We start from the raw sequence: 21139 nt of genomic DNA, 5'->3' as shown, positions 1-21139 counted from the left end.
GTAACACTAGATTCTGCCCTATGCCTAACTTGAAGTACTGAATAAATATTGCTTGAAAAATATCTTTGATGATACTTTTTTTTTTATTTTTAAATTTGTTTTTTTTCAACGTTTATTTATTTTTGGGACAGAGAGAGACACAGCATGAACGGGGGAGGGGCAGAGAGAGAGGGAGACACAGAATCGGAAACAGGCTCCAGGCTCTGAGCCATCAGCCCAGAGCCTGATGCGGGGCTCGAACTCACGGACCGCGAGATCGTGACCTGGCTGAAGTTGGACGCTTAACCGACTGCGCCACCCAGGTGCCCCTGATAATACTTTTTAAAAAAATGTTTATTTATTTTTGAGAGAGAGGGAGACAGAGCGCAAGCGAGGGAGGGGCAGAGAGTGGAGACACAGAATCCAAAGCAGGCTCCAGACTGAGCTGTCAGCACAGAGCATGACATGGGGCTCGAACCCATGGACTGCAAGATCATGACCTGAGCTGAAGTCAGATGCTTAACTGACTGACCCACCCAGGCGCCCACTTTGATATTACTTTTAAGATAGTCATTGAAACGCTGTATTTGTAATCACGGACAAGAAAAATACTAACACAAAGAATGGAGGAGATGTGGGGTGGAGACTATCCCCTTCCTATTTAGCTTCCATTAGAGAAGTTCCATGTTTACCTATTTTAAGTTTCTTGCTTAGAAAGTAAATCTTCCTTGAGTTCCCTCCATCCTCCCACCTCCAAAAAGTCTGAAGAGCACTGACATGATCTCACCTTCAGAAATTTCTCTGGACAAAAAGACCAATAAAGTGCTCATTATCATTACAATGGGGATTGGGGAAAATGCAGAACAGATTTAATTTCATTTAAGCTGTCACGTTATTCTCACAATTTATATCACTGCAGGGAAGTTAGCTTTCAGATACACTGAGCATAACTGTGCTGTATTGATAAGATATTCTGGTTGGGGTAAGATTTCTTTCCTGTGCATAAACTGGGTTCACCTGAAAGTGTCAACAATAAACACTTAATGATAGGGGGTGGGAATGGATAAACATGGAAGAAATCTGCAATGAAGAAGAAACCTGCCCTACATATTCTTCTGACTAGGAGGTATCTTTCTATTGACCATTCTGGAGCTTCTGAGAGTTCAATTTTTAGCAGAAGGTGGCATTTTTTAATTCATCAAGTTGTTCCACTTTTCCTGTCGTTCCTAATTCCAGCTATTACGTCTTTAATGAAGAAAGAGAAAAACAACTAAAATTGAGAGAATGGGAAGTTTAGGAGATTCAATATATTTAATGAGAGGCTTATTGCCAACACAACTGAAACTACTAAAATTCTTCTTGGCATGGATCTCTTTAGCAAATCTGGTAAATTCAATAGCGCCCTTTGAAGTAAAAGAAATATAGCTAGTAAGACAGTAAATGCTATATGGAATACATTCACTCAAAAAGACTGAATGTATAACAGATTCAAGAAAAGACAGCTAAAACTAATGAATAAGAGACCCAGAGTAAGCTAAGTGACTTTGCCCAAATACTGCAATTCTTATGTTCTTTAAACAAACACTAAAAAGCATATACTAATATTTTGTCCAATCTGCCAGGGTAGATAAGCAGGAGAGCCTAAGAAGCTAAATTGGGCTTAAGAGTGGAGTGCCACCGGCCTGGCTCACAGATAACAAAATGTGGAGCCAATGGTATCTGATGGTTGTGGAATGGGACAAAACCAAAACAGAAAGTCATCTGAGATGTCCATTTGAATAATCTATGGAGGAAGTAGAATCTAGGTAAGTAGACAAAAAAGAAATCAAAGAAAGAATCAAGTAAAGACGATGTAGATAGAAAGGAAAGAGTCTATAAACCCCAGGGACATTAGCGGAGGCAACTCACTAAATGCCCACAAAGCACCAGGCACTGTATTTGCATCTTCTTTACTTCATCACCAAAAAGAAGGCATTCTCATCTCCATTTTACAAATAATAAAAATGGGGCTCAAGTAACTGACTAATTTGCCAAGGTGACATGGCCAGAGACTGGGAAACAGGGACATGCCTCCAAAAACAAAGCTCTTTTCATCATATCATATTCCTTCTATGAGGTAATGCTGGTCTCTTAAGTGGTATGTATGTATGTATGTATGTATGTATGTATGTATGTATTTATTTATTTATTTTTAAGTTTACTTACTTGTTTTGAGGTAAAGAGAGAGTGCAAGTGGGGAAGGGGCAGAGAGAGAGGGAGAGAGAGAGTATCCCAAGCAGGCTCCACGCCACCAGCGGGAGCCCATTGCGGGCTCAAACTCACAAACTGCGAGATCATGACCTGAGCCAAAGTCAGACGCTTAACCAACTGAGCCACCCAGGTGTCCCTGATCTCGTGGTGATCTTATAGAAACCAGGGATCTATTTGTATACCACGATTCCTGCTTATTTGTCCCACAAAGCTTCCTCCTAATTAGGGTCATTTGGTAACATAAAAGCACAACAGAGTTAAATTCTTCTTGTCATGTTGCACTTTGACTAATGCACAAACACCAAAACAGGCAGGATCTTTTGACATATGAATGGCTCCTCTATTTTGTAGTATTTTTGTGGTCTGAAACATGCATCTGTATTCCACATAAATCTAGCTTCTAACTTTACATCATATTTCATTTTATTTCACGTGGATATTCCTCATCTCTTCTATTATACCTGCAGGTTATCTCCTGAAGGTGGTTAGTTACCATGGAAATGAGGCTGTTGTACTTCAGAATAAATTTACATAACTATTAGAAAATTATTTCAAGCTTGTAAAATACGGGATTTACCTGAAAGCTAACATGACCACTGGTATGATAAAAATGTAAGAACTGCAAACCAATTCAAAGAGATTCAGGTCCCAATAAAGATTATAAAATAATTTCTGACTTACAGCAATGGCTTCAAAAATGGAACATCTATAAAGTGAAATTATAAAAAAATTCTGGATATAGATTGCATATTATAAAAATGTCCAAGTATCTTACCCATTTGTTGTTAAAAAAAAATGTGTTGGGGGCACCTGGGTGGCTCAGCTGGTTGGGAGGCTGACTCTCGGTTTCACCTCAAGTCATGAGATTGAACCCCATATTAGGCTCCATGCTGGCTGTGTGGAGCCTGCTTGGCATTCTATCTCCGCTGCCCCTCTCCCTGGCTCACACACTCACTCTCTCTCTCTCAAAACAAATAAATAAACATTTTTTAAAAATGTAGTGTCAGACACTATATTTAGGTGTTATGGATCAAAAAATTGAAACTGATGCAGACCTGTCTTCAAGGAACTGGCAAGAAAGAAACATACACAAACTGAAAAAAAGAAACTTAAATGTAACAAGTGAGAAAGATATATGCAAGGTATATATGCAAAATCAGAATATGTAATGGAAGAAGTAAGAGAAAATGGGTCCACGCAAACAAAGGGAGTAAATGGGAGCAAGAGTTTCAGAGATTTCTGAGAAAAGCCAGGCAAGAGGGTAAAAAGAGGAAAACTACACAGAAGGAAAAGCACAAAGAAAAGAAACACATGGGGTTTCTAAGAAGCTAGCTAGCTATAATACCTTAAGAAACAATGGCAATATTAGGGGCGCCTGGGTGGCTAAGTTGGTTAAGCGTCAGACACTATGCTCAGGTCATGATCTTGCATGCATGATCTTCCAGCCCCGCATCAGGCTCTGTGCTGACAGCTCAGCTGACCTCTCCCTCTCTGCCCCTCCCCTGTTCGTTCATTTTCTCTCTCTCTCTCTCTCTCAAAAATAAATAAACGTTAAAAAAAAAAGAAGAAGAAGAAACAGGGCACCTGGGTGGCTTAGTGGGTTAAGCAGCCGATTTCGGCTCAGGTCACGACCTCACAGTTCGTGGGTTCGAGCCTCACGTCGGGCTCTGTGCTGTCAGTTCAGAGCCTGGAGCCTGCTTTGGATTCTGTGTCTCTCTCTCTGCCCCTCCCCTGCTTGTGCTCTGTGTCTGCTTTCAAAAAATAAATAAACGTTAAAAAATTAAAAAAAAAAAAAACAAAAACAAGAAGCAATGGCAATACTGGAACTGATCAGACTCAGACTCTAGTTCTCTCTCTGCTTGGCATTTAGAAGAAAAATGACCGCATCAAGATAAGTAAACATCCAATATTCTGAAAATTACATATGAGATCTCAAAAGGAAGACATTTAAGGCTTCTTGCTAATTGTGGTAATTTGTAAATGAAAGTCAAAGGTATGACCCAATTTATACTGTAACTATGACACAAATATTATTTAATATATTCAAACCATATGATCTTACCACTTAATAGTCTTATAAAATATGATTTTTGTTAGATGCACAGTGTTCTGATATATGGATAGGACAAAACTTATTTTATCAATCACCTATTGTTGGCCATTTAGGTAGTTTATAATTCTCCATTAAATATGTATCACTCCAAAAAATATGTATCATTGCAATTTCTATGCATAAATCTTTGCACACATACTAGATTACTTCATTAAAAGAAATTACTAGAAGTAGAATTGTGGGCCAAAGGATGTGCAAATTTTAAGACTTTTGATTAACAAACTGCCTTAACAAAAAGATTACACCAATTTGTACTACTACCAGCAATGTATGAGAATCCTCACTTAACTACAATTTTGCCAAGAGTAGATTATTATTTTAAAACTCTACAGGGGTGCCTGAGTGGCTCAGTCAGTTGAGCATCTGACTCTTGACTTCAGGCTCAAGTCATGATCGAGCCCCATGTTGAGCTCCACACTGAACATGAAGCCTGCTTAAGATTCTTTCTCTCTCATTATCTTTCTCTCTCTCACCCCCCTCTGCCCCTCTCCCTGACTTGTGTTCTCTCTCTCTCTCTCTCTTAAAAAAAAAAAAAAAGTGCTTGCTTCAGCAGCATTTATATGGCACTATGGGCCAAGAAAGGCCCGTTCTTTAATCTGCATTCTCTACTATTTGTGAAGTTGAACTTTTTCAGGTCAATTTTCCATTTTCATCTCGTTTTTTTAAACAGACTATTTTCTTTTTCCCTTTTTTTCAACAGAGGCATTCTTTTCATTCTTGTTCATTTATACGTTCCACTTTTATCTGTGGCAGTTATTTTTCCAAGATTTTAATGGAAGGATTTTGGTCATTTCTGCCATTCTGATAAAACTGATTTGATGGAGGGGCGCCTGGGTGGCGCAGTCAGTTAAGCGTCCGACTTCAGCCAGGTCACGATCTCACAGTCCGTGAGTTCGAGCCCCGCGTCAGGCTCTGGGCTGATGGCTCAGAGCCTGGAGCCTGCTTCCGATTCTGTGTCTCCCTCTCTCTCTGCCCCTCCCCCGTTCATGGTCTGTCTCTCTCTGTCCCAAAAATAAATAAAAACGTGGAAAAAAAATTTAAAAAAAAACTGATTTGATGGAAAACCAGGTTAGAACAAGAAAGACCAGTTAGGATACTAAGACAGCCTACGAAAGAGATTAACTGAACTTGAACTAGGTGAGTAAAGACAAGGACAACAAGAACCTAATGAATTAGAAGTGAGAAGAAATAAAAAAGATTGAAATGATCAAAAATGATTCCGATGTTTCAAGCACAAGTGAAGAGGTGGGCAGTGACACCACTAATACATAGAAAATCAGAGGAAGATTTTGAAGGAAGAATGTTCAGTTCAGTTTTGGACATGTGAAGGTTGAAGGACATCAACTGGAATTGTCTGAAGATCATCAAGGGGTCTGCTATAGGAATTTAGGAGTTATTGCGATGTCAATTATACCAGAAGCCAGGAGTACAAAGAGGCGTAGGTTAAAGACAAAACTTTGCAGAACACTAATATTTTTTTTTTTTAATTTTTTTTTTTTTAACGTTTTATTATTTTTGGGACAGAGAGAGACAGAGCATGAACGGGGGAGGGGCAGAGAGAGAGGGAGACACAGATTCGGAAACAGGCTCCAGGCTCTGAGCCATCAGCCCAGAGCCTGACGCGGGGCTCGAACTCACGGAGCGCGAGACCGTGACCTGGCTGAAGTCGGACGCTTAACCGACTGCGCCACCCAGGCGCCCCTGCAGAACACTAATATTTTAATGAGCACACTGAAGTGAAGAAAAGATGTCCATAAAAGAAAAGCAGAGGAATGGACAAATAAAAGGAGAAGCAGGATAATACAGTGTTATCAAGACAAAGTACTGGAGCATCTCATGGGGTTGGAAGTAACGACGAAGGGATTCAATGCACACAGTCTTGAACTACAACAGCAAATAAGGAATATAAAGGATTTTTTTTCCCTTAAAGTTTATTTATTTTGATAGAGTGAGAGACCGTGCATGCATGCAGAGGAGGCGCAGAGAGAGAAAGAATCCCAAGCAGGCTCTGCACTGTCAGCACTGTGGGCTCAAACCCACAGACTGCAAGACCATGACCTGAGCCAAAATCAAGAGTCAGACACTTAACCAACTGAGCCACCCAGGAATATAAGTGTTTTTAAGCAGCCATTTGGAAGAAAGCTCATCTTTATTGGCTTTGGTCCTTTCAAGTTTTATGTTGGCATATGGAAGGAATCAAAAAGTCAAGAATGGCAATAAAGACAATAAAGCACTGTTTATAAACATTATATATATGAACGTGGCAATTATGGCCTCAATTATATAAATTAGGGCAATGATTCATCTTTCTCCAGGATAAGCTTTTATAAGATTTTTTAGGTTTATTTCTTTATTTTGAGAAAGAGAGAGAGAGAGCAAGCATGAAAGCATGTGAGCAGAGGAGCAGGCAGAGGGAGAGTAAGAGAAAGATTCCCAAGCAGGCTTCATGCTGTCAGTGCTGAGATGGAGGTGGGGCTCAATCTCATGACTGTGAGATTACAACCCGAGCAGAGATCAAGAGTGAGATGCTCAACTGACTAGGCCACCCAGGTGTCCTTAGAAGACTTTTTTTAATCCTAATTTTTTATACTACAAGTCTATAAAAAACAAGGTACAAAGGAAAACATGGGTAATAAAGTAACCACAAACATGAACTCATCCTAGTTTTCACATTTCAGAATTTCAATGCAAAGTTTCATTCATTCATACAATTATTTACTGATAATCCATATGATAAATCATTATTAAGACCAGTCCCTGTTTGGTAAGGACCCCAGTCTAACAGTAGTGGGAAAAGGCATACAAGCAAATCAATAAGAAACAGTGGTAAAAGAGAACTACTGAGAGAGACATAATAATTACCTGAGGGTAAGAGAATGGTTGCGAAAAGACAGCAAGGTTAAGATTAGAACTAATCTTAAAGGACTATCAGAAAATTTTAGCTGAGGGTGTGAGGCTACAGGGGAATAGAGCTAGCAAATATAGTATGTTCAGGAAACAATATGCAGTTTGGTAAAGATGACCTCTATTTCCATCCCAGGTTCAGGTGGAAGAATGCCAGAAGTTTATTTAATCAATTCCTTGCAACCACTTACTGAACTGATAAAAGAAACTAAGACAAAGGTAAGTTACATAACTTGCCCGTGTTCTCATTTCTGTAAGCGAAAGAAATAAGACTGGAATCCAAGCATGCTGGGTCCAAAGACTGCTCTTAACTACTCTCTGGTGTCTCTCAGTTAACAATGAAAAAGTTGACTTTAGGGGCGCCTGGGGAGCTCAGTCTGTTAAGCATCAGACTTTGGCTCAAGTCATGATCTCATGGCTCGTGAGTTCAAGCCCCAACCTGAACACTGCGATGGCAGCTCAGAGCCTAGAGCCCCTTCAGATTCTATCTCCATCTCTCTCTGCCCCTCCCTCACCTGTGCATGCATGCACATGCTCTCTAATATAAATAAACATTAAAAAAAAAAAAAGAAAAAGTTGACTTTATATGAAGGGTCTGGTTGTTTTTTTCCCTTCTTTTTTAGAGAGAGGGACAGACAGACAGACAGAAAGACTTGGGGAGAGGGAGAGAGAGAATCCCAAGCAGGCTCCACACCCAATGCAGAGCCTGGTGCGGGCTCGATCCCGTGACCCTGGGATCATGACCTGAGCTGAAATCAAGAGTCGCACGCTCAACTGAATGAGCCACTCAAGTGCCCCAGGTCTGGTAATGTTTTATAAATATGCCACAAGGAGTTTATTTTATCCTAAGCCAAGAGAACTGAGAGTTCTAATAAATGAGAGCAGAATATTGTAACTCATTATGAACTAAAGGGAAATGAAATCAAGCAGCAGACTGGCAGAAAAGGAGAGATCAATGTCTTGATGTGGATAGAGAGCAGGCAGAGTAGAAGGGTAAATGTAGAATGACATTAGACTCTGACTTCAGAGAAAGATAGAATTTAAACTTCAGTGACACATTTATTATGAGTATTGACAAAGTCAAGGAGGTGGCCAATTTAGAATTTATCAATTTATCTCACAAGGATACAAATGGAAAATTTTCTTCTTTTGTGCATGGGGGAGGGAGTGGAGAAGCGTATCACAGACTGTTATGAATGTTGTAAGAGAAAAGGAAAAATTCCTCTTAAAAAAAAAAAAACAACAACTCATGACCAATGGGTGTTATCCGCAATCTGAGATGACAGGAAATACACGATGGGCTAATTCACGTCACAGCATGTGTAGAAATCCCAAGAGTTAATGATAAAAAAAATACACTTGAAATTTTTAACAGATGAATAATGAACTTATAACCTTTTTCTGCATTAACACTCACTATGGCATTTCCTGCGGCTATAACTTCTTAAAAAATAACAGAAGTCAGATAGGTATGACCATATATAGAAACAACTATATAAATATTTATGTATATAATCTCCAACTCTTTCTCATAAACTGGTTACCCCATTTGAAAAAGAAAATACTTTCAGTTATGGGACAAAGTTTAAAATAAAATTTTCCAAACTTTTTCTGTACATAATGACTTCTTATCTGTAAACAATAAAAAAGAGAAAACCTCATGTGACACACATTAACAGTACATGTTCAATTATTTTAATTACCATCCAGATTAAGAAACAGAACACACCAGAGGTCCTGTTGTCCCATATTCAGTCACTACCTTGTCCAAAAGTAATCATTACCCTAATTTCTGATTAGTTTTGCCTATTTTTGAACTCTGTAAAAATGGGGCGCCTGGGTGGCTCAGCATCCAACTTTGGCTCAGGTCATGATCTCACAGTTTGTGAGTTTGAGCCCTGCATCGGGCTCTGTGCTGACAGCTCGGAGCCTGGCGCCTGCTTCGGATTCTGTGTCTCCCTCTCTCTCTGCCCCTCCCCCGCTTGTGCTCTGTCTCTGTCTCTCAAAAATGAATAAATGTAAAAAAATAAATAAAAAATAAATGGAATCATACAGTATGTGTTCTTTTGTGCCTTGTTTCCTTCTTTCAATGGTATTTGTGAGATTTATCCATGTTGCTGAATGTAGCAGTGGTCTGTCAATGATAATATGCCACTGTAGGATTAAAAATACTACTTATCTTTTCTACTGTTGATGGATGTTGTAATTATTCCCAGTTTTTATTTACTGTGAATAAAGCTGATGAGAACATTATCATGTGTTTTTTTGATGCATATATTTATACATTTCTGTTAAGTATACTCCTAGGAATACCACCATCATATCGTAAAATATGTTCGTGTGCAATTTCAGTAGATTCTGTCAAACAGTATTCTAAAATGATTACATCAATGCATAGTCCTAATAACACTACATCAGCGTGTTCTTCATCCTTATCAACACCTCCTGTTGTTAATCTCTTTAATTTTAACCGCTCTGGAGTACAGTAGTATCTCACTGTAGCTTTTATTTGCATATATCAGAAAACTAATGATAATAAACCACTTTTGCAAATGTTTAATAACCACCTGAAGATCTGTGAGGTAGCCATTCAAGTCTTTTGCTGATTTTTTACTGGTTTATCTGTCTTTGTTTACCTGTTTACCTTGTTGATCTGTAAGAGTTTACAGAGTATACATCGAGAGTTTAAACTTTTTCTGAAAAGGACCAGATAGTATTTTAGAATCTGTGGGTGATGTGGTCTGTGTCGCAACTACTCAAATCCATTAAAAACAGCCATAGTCAGTATGCAAATGAATGTGACTGTATACCAAACAAAACTTTATTTATGGACAATAAAATCATATTTCATAAAATGTTCATATATCACTAAATATCCTGTTTCAACCATTTAAAACTGTATAAACTATTTTTAGCTATTATTATACAAAAACAAGCAGTTGGGCAGATCTGGTTTGTAAGCTGTAGTTTTGCACACTCTTGGTCTAAATAAAGACCTTTGTCAAGACCTGTATTTAAGTCTTGTCAGGTGTCTATCGGTGTTTTTATGCTTTACAAGGAACCAACTTTTGACTTTGTTGAAACTCTCCATTTTGAATGGTTTTTCCTATATTATTAATTTTGCTCTTGCCATTACTTCCCTCCTTCTATTTCCTTTGGGTTTAGTTTTCTATTTTTTTTTTTTTTTTTTTTTTTAGCTTTTTGAGGTGGATATTTAAGTCACTGATTTTTCAGTCTTTCTTCTCTTCTAATACCTGTACTTGGTTATAAATGTCTTGTACGCATCCCATAAGTTTTGATAGGTCACACCTCCACGGTTTCATCAAACTGTTTTCTATTTTCATCATTTCTTTCTTGACTCATGGATTATTTCAAAGTGATTCACTTAAGGCCCAAACACTAGCAGATCTTCAAGTTACCATTTTTTAAAGTTACTTTGTAATTAGTTCCAAACTTAATTCTACAGTAGTCAAATCTATAGACTTTCAAGTCTCTAAAATTTGTTAAGATTTATTCTATGCTCAATATGTGGCGCATTTTAGTAACTGTTTCACAGGCACTTATTAAAAAAAAACAGTTTAGGGGCACCTGGCTGGCTCAGTCAGTAGAGTATACGACTCTTGACTTCAGGGTTGTGAGTTCGAGCCCCACAATGGGTATAGAGGTTGCTTAAAAACAAAATCTTTAAAAAACAAAAACAAAACACAAACACAAAAAAAAAAAACAAAAAAAATTACTCATTTGTTTGTTGCAGTATCCTATCAATGTCAAATATACTGCTAGTATCTTTCTAATCTTCTGAAATGTATTTATCATGCTTATTTTCAATTCTTGGTTAATCTTTTCCAATAATTCTCCATCAAATGGTATATGTTATTCTACCACCACACTTGGTTTGGTCAAAATTTTTAGTTCTGGGTTATCTCTGATATACTTTTCCTTTGATTCTAGCCTTTTAAAAAATAATAATGAACTTTCCCAAGTTACTAATGCTGCATAGCCCAAAACGTAGTGGCATAAAACCACCAGCATTTTCTTACGCTCAAAGATTCTGTGAGTCAGGCATTAGGACAACTATTAGCCTCAAGCCAATCTGAAACTATGGTAGAAAAAGAGAAGTTAGCATACAGGATGTTTTATCAATAGTAGGCAAGAAGTGAAGTGACCTGACATACAACCTTATACATCCTCTCCAAGTGAGGCTGGGGAGGAAGAGAAAGAGCTGGTGGACAATTGATAAGGCGTGGTTAATAAATGAATTTGGTTGTTCCCTATAGTAAGGGTATCAAAAGCTAATTCAATCTTAAATCTCATTGAGGAATACAATTATCTAGTACCAAGGAGGTAATGCTCGTATTACTGTACAACAGTATTCTGTACTGTTGAGACGCTTTCAGTAATAATTTTTAACTCTGAACACCACACCACATGCTGTGGAGGTCAAAATCTTTTCAATTTCTGCCAATATAATCCTTGGGGAAAATGGTATCTTTTAATTTTTCCTATCTGCTGATGAAGAAATGCAATAGGCTGATAAACTCCTCTTTGTGAACTGCCTGTTCATATTCTTTACCAATTTTCCTTAGGTTCTTTCTTTCTTTCTTTTTTTTAATCATTTTCCAGGGGCACCTGGGTGACTCAGTCGGTTAAGCGACCAACTCTTGGTTTCAGCTCAAGTCATGATCTCATGGTTCGTGGGTTCAAGCCCCACACTGAGCTCTGTGCTGACAGTGTGGAGTCTGCTTGGAATTCGGTCTCCTCTCTCTCTGCCCCTCCCTTGCTCTTGCTCGCACACTCTCTCAAAAGTAAACAAACATTTAAACATTAAAAAAATTTAAAAATAAAATCATTTTCTGAAAACTGCATTTTCAGAATTCTGACCCTTTCTCAGTTATGTGTTACACTATTTTCTCCTAGTTTACCATTTGCATTTAGCCTTTACTTACAGGGGCTCTTCTACATAACTTCTTTAAAAATGTGTACATTGTCAAAATGTGTCAGTTTTTGCTTGACATCCTATTTTCTGTTTTTCCTGAGATGGTCTTTTCCAGCAGAGATAATATAAACACTAACCCATATAATCTTCACTTTTTCACATTCTGACCTTTGGTCTGAAGTACAGATCCGATTTTATAGTCTCCTACTTGAAAATCTATTATACCAATACGCTTTAGTAAATAAAAGATTTTCCCTCTGAACTGAATTCCCACTTTGATAATATTTTTAAGTTCTGTATTCACTTGTAACAGCTAGATTTTATTCCTTTTGGTTGACTTCTTTTGGGCCAATACCATGCTGTTTTGATTACAGAAGGTCTGTGACAATTTTTAACACCTAGGTTTCCTCACTCTTATCCTTTTCTCAGTTTTCTAGAATGTACTCATTTAAAAGGTACTTTCTATAGGCACAGATAATAAGATGGAACTTGGTACAAACTGTAAGATGTATGTATTATAACTAAAAAAATATAGTTAATTAAGTTAACAGGAAGAGTCCTAACTTGATTCCATACAATGAATAAAAGTTAAAAAGGAGAAAATAACCACATGGACAAATGGAACTGACATGTATGGTGAACACCATGCCTCACAATGTGAGGTTAACGACAAGGTACTTCACAGTAGAGGAAACTGAGGCACAGGTAGGAAATGGAAGAGAGTGTTAGGCCAAGAATCTGATTAATGGTAAAAACAAAAAGAGAATACATCTACTAAGGGAGGCACAGGGGCCAAATAAGATGGAGTTCACTAATATTCTACTTGCATGATCCCACCCACATAGAGGTAAAGAAATAAACTGGTCATTCTACAACTGGTCATGGCCAACCTTCCACCTAGCCAAGAACAATGGCTGAGCTCAACTGAGGCAAAAGTTATGTAAATAACTGTAATAGTTATAGTCTAAGGATTGCTCTTTTGATTTTCAGAGATTACGAATCCACCCACAAAATAGCAACAGAGAACATAAACATTCTGTGCTTTGTCAGCATAAGATCCCAAGCAATCTGTTCTCCAATTCTTATCAAAAACAAACTTGAGGGGTGCGTGACTGGCTCAGTCAGAAGAGCATGTGGCTCTTGATTTTGGGGTCATGAGTTTGAGCCCCATGTTGGATGAGAACAAAACAAATTTGAGTCCTCCATGACTGCTGGGAGTATAAATGTGACTATTGTGATTCCTACTCTAAAACCCACCAGTGTACCAAGAGAAACTTTAATAAAAATGTGAGACAACCCCAAACCACAGATCAGGAAGTATTTTATCAAATATGATACAATTTGAGACCAGGTAATAACGAATATCATGAACTAATACATACCTCTACATATCCAAACAATGGTAAATTTTCCTGAAAGTACTAGAAAAGTCCTTAAAAATTTTTATTTGAAACAAGATAAATGAGGGGCGCCTGGGTGGCTCAGTTGGTTGAGCGACCGACTTCGGCTCAGGTCATGATCTCACGGTTTGTGAGTTCGAGCCCCGCGTCGGGCTCTGTGCTGACAGCTCAGAGCCTGGAGCCTGCTTCTGATTCTGTGTCTCCCTCTCTCTCTGTCCCTCCCCTGTTCATGCTCTGTCTCTGTCTCAGAAATAAATAAATTAAAAAAAAAAGAAAATAACAAGATAAATGAGGGTATAGACAAATCATAGGAGAGAGCAAATATTTCTCTGAGGGTACATTTCAATATGGAGGAAGGGCAAGGGAGATAGGATAAAGAAGAGATTATGTGCACATGTCATGTTCATTTTCTCTGACTTCTAAATCAGAGAACCTGTAAGAGGAGATGCTGTGATGACCAACATTAGTTAAACAGAAAGAAATACATCATCAAATCATTGGAGAGACGACCATGTTACACTGAGAGTCACAGAGCATTCTGTCCTGGGTGATCTATTCTCCTAAAAGGAGGGAACACCAATACTTAGGAGATAAAGTATTAGATCAAAGTACAAGATCAGATCAGAGTACAAGATCTAGATCAGAGTACAAGAAGTCTCTGTGACAAGAAGAGTGAACTGAACCTTCCAGATGCCCCAGAACACAGCATTCCCCACACTACTACTAGTACTACAGATAATAACAGTAACTGAGCTCTTATCGTATTCTAGTCACATAGGCCAGGAGGTTTACAAACACGAACTCTTTTAATCCTTAAAACAACCTCAATGGGGTGAGTGCTCTTATCATCTCCATTTTACAGATGAGGTAAATGAGGGCCAGAGAAGTTAAGCAAATTTCCTATAGTATGAACCTAAGCAATCTGGCTTAAAGCTCAGGGTTTTAACTCTATCCTATATTGCCTCTTTCACTTTGATGTTAAATAATTAGCAAACCCATACAGTACACAGAATTTATTTATACAGGAAATGGTTACATACCTTGTACTGTAAGCTCTGCTTGAGCTTCAACGGTCTCATTCCCATTATCAGCTATACAAAAGTAAGTCCCCGCATCATCCTCAGTGACATCACTGATCTCCAGACTACCACCTGCCAGCAACGCCAATTTTTCAGAGCTGTATAAAAAATATTGATACATTTCAGAGCTAGGAAAATAATACCTGAGAAACTTTCCACATAAAACAGAGAAAACATTTAAACAGGTTATTCATATGGCTACATAAGGACTGAGACTAACATAAAATTAGTAGAATTAATTTAGTCCAATTTGCTTTGCTCATGTTTAAATGCATAAATATCACAAATACAAACCAAAATGTTACAATGAATTATCTCCAACACTTCTAATTATTCTCAAAAGCAGACCACTTTTGTAACCAATTCCACTCCTCATAGTCCATCCCTGCCTCCCGACTCTACCCAGTTTTTCTACAAATTATGTAATTTTAAAGTCTGGAATCAATCTCAGAGTCACTCCACTATAGCACGCCACACTGAGAGGACTAATGGAGAGAGTAAAATGTCAGATCAGAGACATACAGTCATGGGGCCACAGTGCCTACTGAAAGTTTCCTGTGGTGGCTTGGCTGGGAAGGGGAGGAAAAAGGGCAGGGAAGGAACACAGTTGCCAGGGAACAGCTCCCTGGGTGTGGTTGCTGGGCGAGAATCAGCTATCATGCCATTTATCAACAAGGATGCTGCCCACTATAATCCAAATCTACAGAGTGATTTAAATCTTTTAAAGGAATATTTGAAGAAAAAGTAAAATAATCCTATAACATTGAGGAAGAAATCACAAATCAATATTTTCATCAAATTTTTACAAAGTAAACAAGTTTAGTTGATTTGGAGAGTTTGTAGAGTTGTAATTTTATTTTTATTTTGAGGTTCTATGTCCAACCTGGTTTTCATAGGCAAATTTTTTTCTCTCAAATTTTAGTACTGTCACATTTCCTATCTGTATCTATGTTCAACGAAAAATGTTCTGATTATAATGTGGCTTTTCATATAAAATTCCTGCTGTGCAAAAAATAGAGGAAATGACTATTTATTCTGTGCTACAATTCTAATTCTCAACCTAAGTAAAGTGCTATTCTGGCTTAAATGTCAGTACACTTTTAGCCTGAGTAATTAGTCTTCCTGAATTTGATAAACAAGATTAAGTTTCTGAAGAAAGAGGAAAACCAGAATGAGGTCTGGCGACTTCTCTAAGAAATACCCTGCAAGGTCACAACTAACCTTTGTCAGGCGGCCTTCCAATGTGAAACATCTCTATTATGCCCTCAAATCCCAACTTAATGTGATGAGATAGGGAAGCAATACAACATATCATGAAACAGAGCACGGACTACTAGGATAAGACAGAAAGGCATTCCATGCCTCAAAAAATAGGAAAAAATTCACAAAAATTAAAATCCTCTATTTCACCCTTAGATAAAATCGCTATTAATCTTAAGAAATGGAAAACAACATTCACAAGTGGAAATTCAGCAATATATACATGTGATACCCAGTTGAACATAACTTGAAATACTAGTTGGTGTGGGACTTTTGAACTGACAGATAGTAATTTATATCTAACAGTTACGCTAAAAAATACTCCTGATGCTTGTTTTGCCTCATATTTGCCATAACTGAGTATCACTACAGATTGTAATCTTTCTTAATGGAATTGATTTTACTCCCTTAAAAGAAGCCTGGGAGGAAGAATGTCCATTAGCCTGGTAGAATTCACTTAACTTGTTCACACGATGATATACTGGCTTACGGTAAGATGGCAATCAAGTCTTTAGAACTCCAAAATTCAAAGATACAAGCAAAAGGAACAATATGTGAAAAGTTTATGCCTGGTCACTGAACCCAAGTTAGACTGAGTGTTGCTGGACAAAGGGAGTATGTGTGTATACCCCTGGGTAGTTGGGGTCAATCTAAAAGAGCTTATTGTGCTAAGAATATATATATATATATTTATATATATATATATATATATATATATATATATTTTTTTTGGCCAAGGAAAAGGCTTTTAAGTAGAAAAATCACATAATTTAGTGAAGAAGAGGAAGGGGAAAAAACTAGAAGAAGAAAGTTTGATTGTAAAATCACTGTAATGGTCCAGAATTAAAGAGAAAGAAGATAAACCATGGGCAATAATAACAGAAGTAAAGAGAAAACAAAAAGTATTGGCCACTCTTAGAAACGATGCAAGAGAAGGTAAGGAGAGGGATATATCTGCTCATTTGGCAAACACTTGTTGGCGTGCCTCTATGTGTCAGGTAGTAGCTGGGGATGTAGCAGTGAGCAAAAACACAACAGTGCACCCATGCAACTCAGTGGGAAAGACACACATAAAAGATGATAATTCTACAAAATGGCATACCAAAAGAACCTACCAGGAAATTAGAAATAAAGAAATATTTTGACCAAAGTAACCTTTGGACTGAGATCGGAAAAATGAGGAGGAGCTAATCAATAATGAAAAGGAGAAAAAGATTTCAGAAGGAAGGACTAGCATATGCAAAGGAACAGTGGCAGAAAGGACTACACTGTTTTAAAAGCCTGGTTTAAGAGAGAAAAAAAAGAAAGAGGAGAATGGAGCCAGACCACACAAGGTTTTGAAAGCCATTTTAATAATTTGAGTCCTTAGTCTAAAAACAATGAATAAAAAAAAATACATACATACATACATACATACATACATGAATAAATGGGTAGGGGGTTGACAATGATGTTATGAGATCTGAGCTTTGAAAAGATCACTCTGGCCAGAGTGTGAGGATGTATCTGGAATGAGGCCAGAGTAAGTATGGGAAGAACAGAGGACCACTGGAGTAACTGAGGTGACAGCTGACAGTAGCTTAGAATAAGGTGGCAGCAACACGGATGGCTTTCCGAGATAGTTAGGAGGTACCGCAACAGATCTTTGAGAGAGAGAGAACAAATGAGTAGGGAAGGTGCAGAGAGAGGGAGAGAGAGAGAATTAGAGACAGAAGCTGAGGAAGAGACAAATGTCAAGGAAGATTCTTAAGGTTAGGGTAGAGTGTGTGAGAAGGAGAAAGCAAAAGGAAATGTGCTTGTTTAATTTGTTTTGTGTGTGTGTGTGTGTTGTTATTTCAGTGAGAGAGAGCTAAGCCTTTTCACAGGCAAAAGAGGAGTCAGTGGACAGGGAAAATTTTGAAAAGAGGATTCATGAAAGTGCTGGAGAAAAATGGAAGGTAGTAAGATGCAGAGCACAAAAAGACTTCTTAGATGTCTCTTCCTTTAAAACAGCAAAAAAAGGAAAGGTAGGTGAAAGCTAATTCTTATATACTTCCTGGCACAAAATTTATTCTCTTCCAGCTATTTTCATTCAACTTTTTACTATAAGGTAACTGCAGTTCTAAGAAATAATAAGAGAGATCAAAGATCCCGTGTACCCTTCACCCAGTTTCTCCCAGGGCTAACATTGTAGAATACAGCACCACAACTGGGATACTGACACTTCTATAGCCATTTACAGCCGCACTCTCTTCCCTCCTATTCCCATCTCTTCATTACCCCCTGGCAACCACTGATCTGTTCTCCCTTTCAGTAATTTTGTCATTTCAAGAAGAATGTAATATAAGCAGTATCACACAGTATATAACCTTTGGGGATTGGCTTTTCTCAGTCAGCATAATTCCCCAGAGATTCATCCAAGTTGTTGCACGTATCAGTGGTTCGTTCCTTTTATTGCTCAGCAATAATTCCCCAGTATGGATATACCACCGTTTGTTTTAACTGTTCACTCAATCAAGGACATCTGGGTTGTTTCTAGTTCGAGGCTATTATGGATAAAGCTGCTCTAAGTACACTTATACAGGCTTTTGTGTGAACACTAAGTTCATTTCTATGTGATAAATGCCCAAGAGTGTAAATGTTAGGTCACACTACACTTGCAATGTTAGGCTTTTAAAGAAACTGCCAGTTTTTCAGAGTTCCTACCATTTCCACATTCCGACCAGCACTGTCAGTGATCCCGTTCTCCACATCCTTGACAGCATCTGATGCTGTCACTTTTTAAAAAGCTTAGCTATTCCGACAGATACACAGCAATATCTTACTGTGATTTTAATGTGCACTTCCCTAATAGCTAATGATGTTAAACAACTTCTCTTGTGCTTAGATGCCATCTGCATATACTCTCTAGTGAAACATTTATTCATGTTTTGTCTACTTCTATTGGGATAATATGCTTTGGTACTGTTAAGTTTGAAAGACCTTTATACATTTTAGATACTAGTCCTTTGTTGAAGATGTGATTTGCAAATATTTTCTTCCACTCCGTAGCTTACATTTTCATCCTCTTCACAGGGTATTTCGCACAGCGAAAGTTTTTAATTTTGATGAAATCCAATTTTCAAAAAAGCATACTGGGTGTTAAATCTAGTAACTTTTTGCCTAGCCCTAGATCCTGGTTTTCTCCTGTATTTCTTTTCTCAACTTTCATTTTGCATCTCACATTTGGGTCCATGAGTTAATTTTATGTATGAGGTGTGAGACACGGGTTGAGGTTCAATTTTTTTGTCTATGGATGGGTGACCAACTGCTCCAGCAGCAATTGTTGAAAAGGCTATCTTTCTTCCATTGATCTGCTTTTACATCTTTGTCAAAAATTAGTTGGCCATTTTTGTTTGGGTCTACATCTGGATTCTCTATTCTGTCCCAATGATACGTGTGACTATCTCCCCACAACACCATACAGCCTTGATCACTGTAGTTGTATCGTAAGTCCTGAAATCAGGTAGACTGATTCTTCTCACTTAAAAAACAAACAAAAAACCTGTTACTTATTCCAGTTCCTTTGCTTTTCCATATAAATTTTAGAATAATCTTGTCTGCATTTATAAAAGATCTTGCTGGGATTTTGACAGGAATGGAGTTAACCTGTGTGTCAACTTGAAAAGAACGGACATCTTTAATACTGACTCTTCCTATCCCAAGACACCATAGGTCTATTTATTTAGATCTTCAATATCTTTCATTAGCATTTCACAGTTTTTCATATACAAATCTAACAAGTTTTGTTAGATTCATACCTAAATATTTCAATTTTTTTGTGAGTGACTGTAAATGCTATTATATCTGTAACTTCAGTGTTCACATAGTCATCGCTAGTGCACAGAAATACAATTGATTTTTTTCTACAAAAATATTTTTCAATGGAAAGATACACATTTATATGCTTAGAATCACTACATAAACAAGACTTCCAAACATTCAAACTCCTTTGTATAAACTTATCTCTGTGCATTTGTTCATTACAAAGAGCCCAGATCATCTTGGGCAATTTTCCTCCATTTCTGAAGGATGGCCATCCAGTTTGTTCCCAGTGGCCAGGAATGTTCTCCATTTCTCCTCCTTGTTCTCAAGGACTAAAGCTGTCTTAATTCTTCTTCAATGAGCCTTGGCATTAGGGCAGTCTCGAAGGAGAGAAATTAAGAGCAGTACAGGTTATCTCTTTTCTTCAATGACTTTAGATTGCCCTTCTCAAAATATACCTGGCTTCCCCTAGCTTGGCTTTTCCCTCTGCTGCTTGGGTCTTTTTACCCACTCTAGTTTCCCGGTGCCTAATCTCTGTTTTCTAACCTAGATTCTTTTTTTCCCCATCATGATAATTGTGCTCTTTAATCCCCATCACTTATTTCACCTATTCCCCCCTCCACCCCCACTTCCCATGTGGTAACCATCATCTTGTTCTCTATAGTTAAGACCGTGTTTCTTGGTCCTTTTTCTTTTTTTACCTTTGCTCATTTGTTTTGTTTCTTAAATTACATGAGATCATCCAGTATTTATCTTTCTCTGACTTATTTCCCTTAGCATCATACTCTCTAGCTCCATCCATGTCATTGCAAATGCAAGATTTCATTCTATAACTAAATAATATTCCACTGTGTATATATATAGATATAGATACACACACACACACACACACACACACATTGTATATATACAATGTATATACAATGTATACACATGTTGTATACATACAATGTATATACGATGTATATATACAATGTGTATCTATATCTATACACACACATTGTATATATACATTGTATATATATATATATACATATGTATATATATATATGTATATATATATACAATGTATATATACAATGTGTGTGTATATATATCTATATCTATACACAATGTGTGTGTATATATACATACATACACACACACACACACACACACACACACACACACACATCTTCTTTATCCATTCATTCATCAATGAACACTTAGGTGGAGAGAAAGATAAACAAACTAGAAGAGACTCAAAGATAGAGAACAAACCGAGGAAGATGGGTGGGGGTGGGTTAGATGGGTGATGGGTAATAAGGAGGGTACTTGTTATGATGAGCACTGGGTGTTGTATGTAAGTGATGAATCACTGCATTCTACTCCTGAAACCAATATTGCACTGTATGTTAACTAACTAGAATGTAAATAAAAATTTGGAAGAAAAAGA

General features: G+C 37.6%; 1 protein-coding gene across 8 annotated transcripts in view; it reads right to left on the bottom strand.

The window, feature by feature from the left end:
* The window catches only part of NEO1 (neogenin 1), a 242602-nt gene that overhangs the window by 129523 nt on the left and 91940 nt on the right, over nucleotides 1-21139 (bottom strand). For all 8 annotated transcript variants that reach the window (XM_040493211.1, XM_040493210.1, XM_040493204.1 and 5 more), the window contains exon 5: nucleotides 14623-14759. In XM_040493211.1, coding sequence (XP_040349145.1) covers nucleotides 14623-14759 — 137 coding nt within the window. The remainder of the gene's footprint in view (nucleotides 1-14622; nucleotides 14760-21139) is intronic.

Source organism: Herpailurus yagouaroundi, unplaced genomic scaffold (assembly GCF_014898765.1).
Source record: "Herpailurus yagouaroundi ecotype Mexico unplaced genomic scaffold, PumYag 184, whole genome shotgun sequence".
In the NCBI taxonomy this organism is placed as follows: domain Eukaryota; kingdom Metazoa; phylum Chordata; class Mammalia; order Carnivora; family Felidae; genus Herpailurus; species Herpailurus yagouaroundi.
This window is presented reverse-complemented; position numbering and strand designations above follow the sequence as displayed.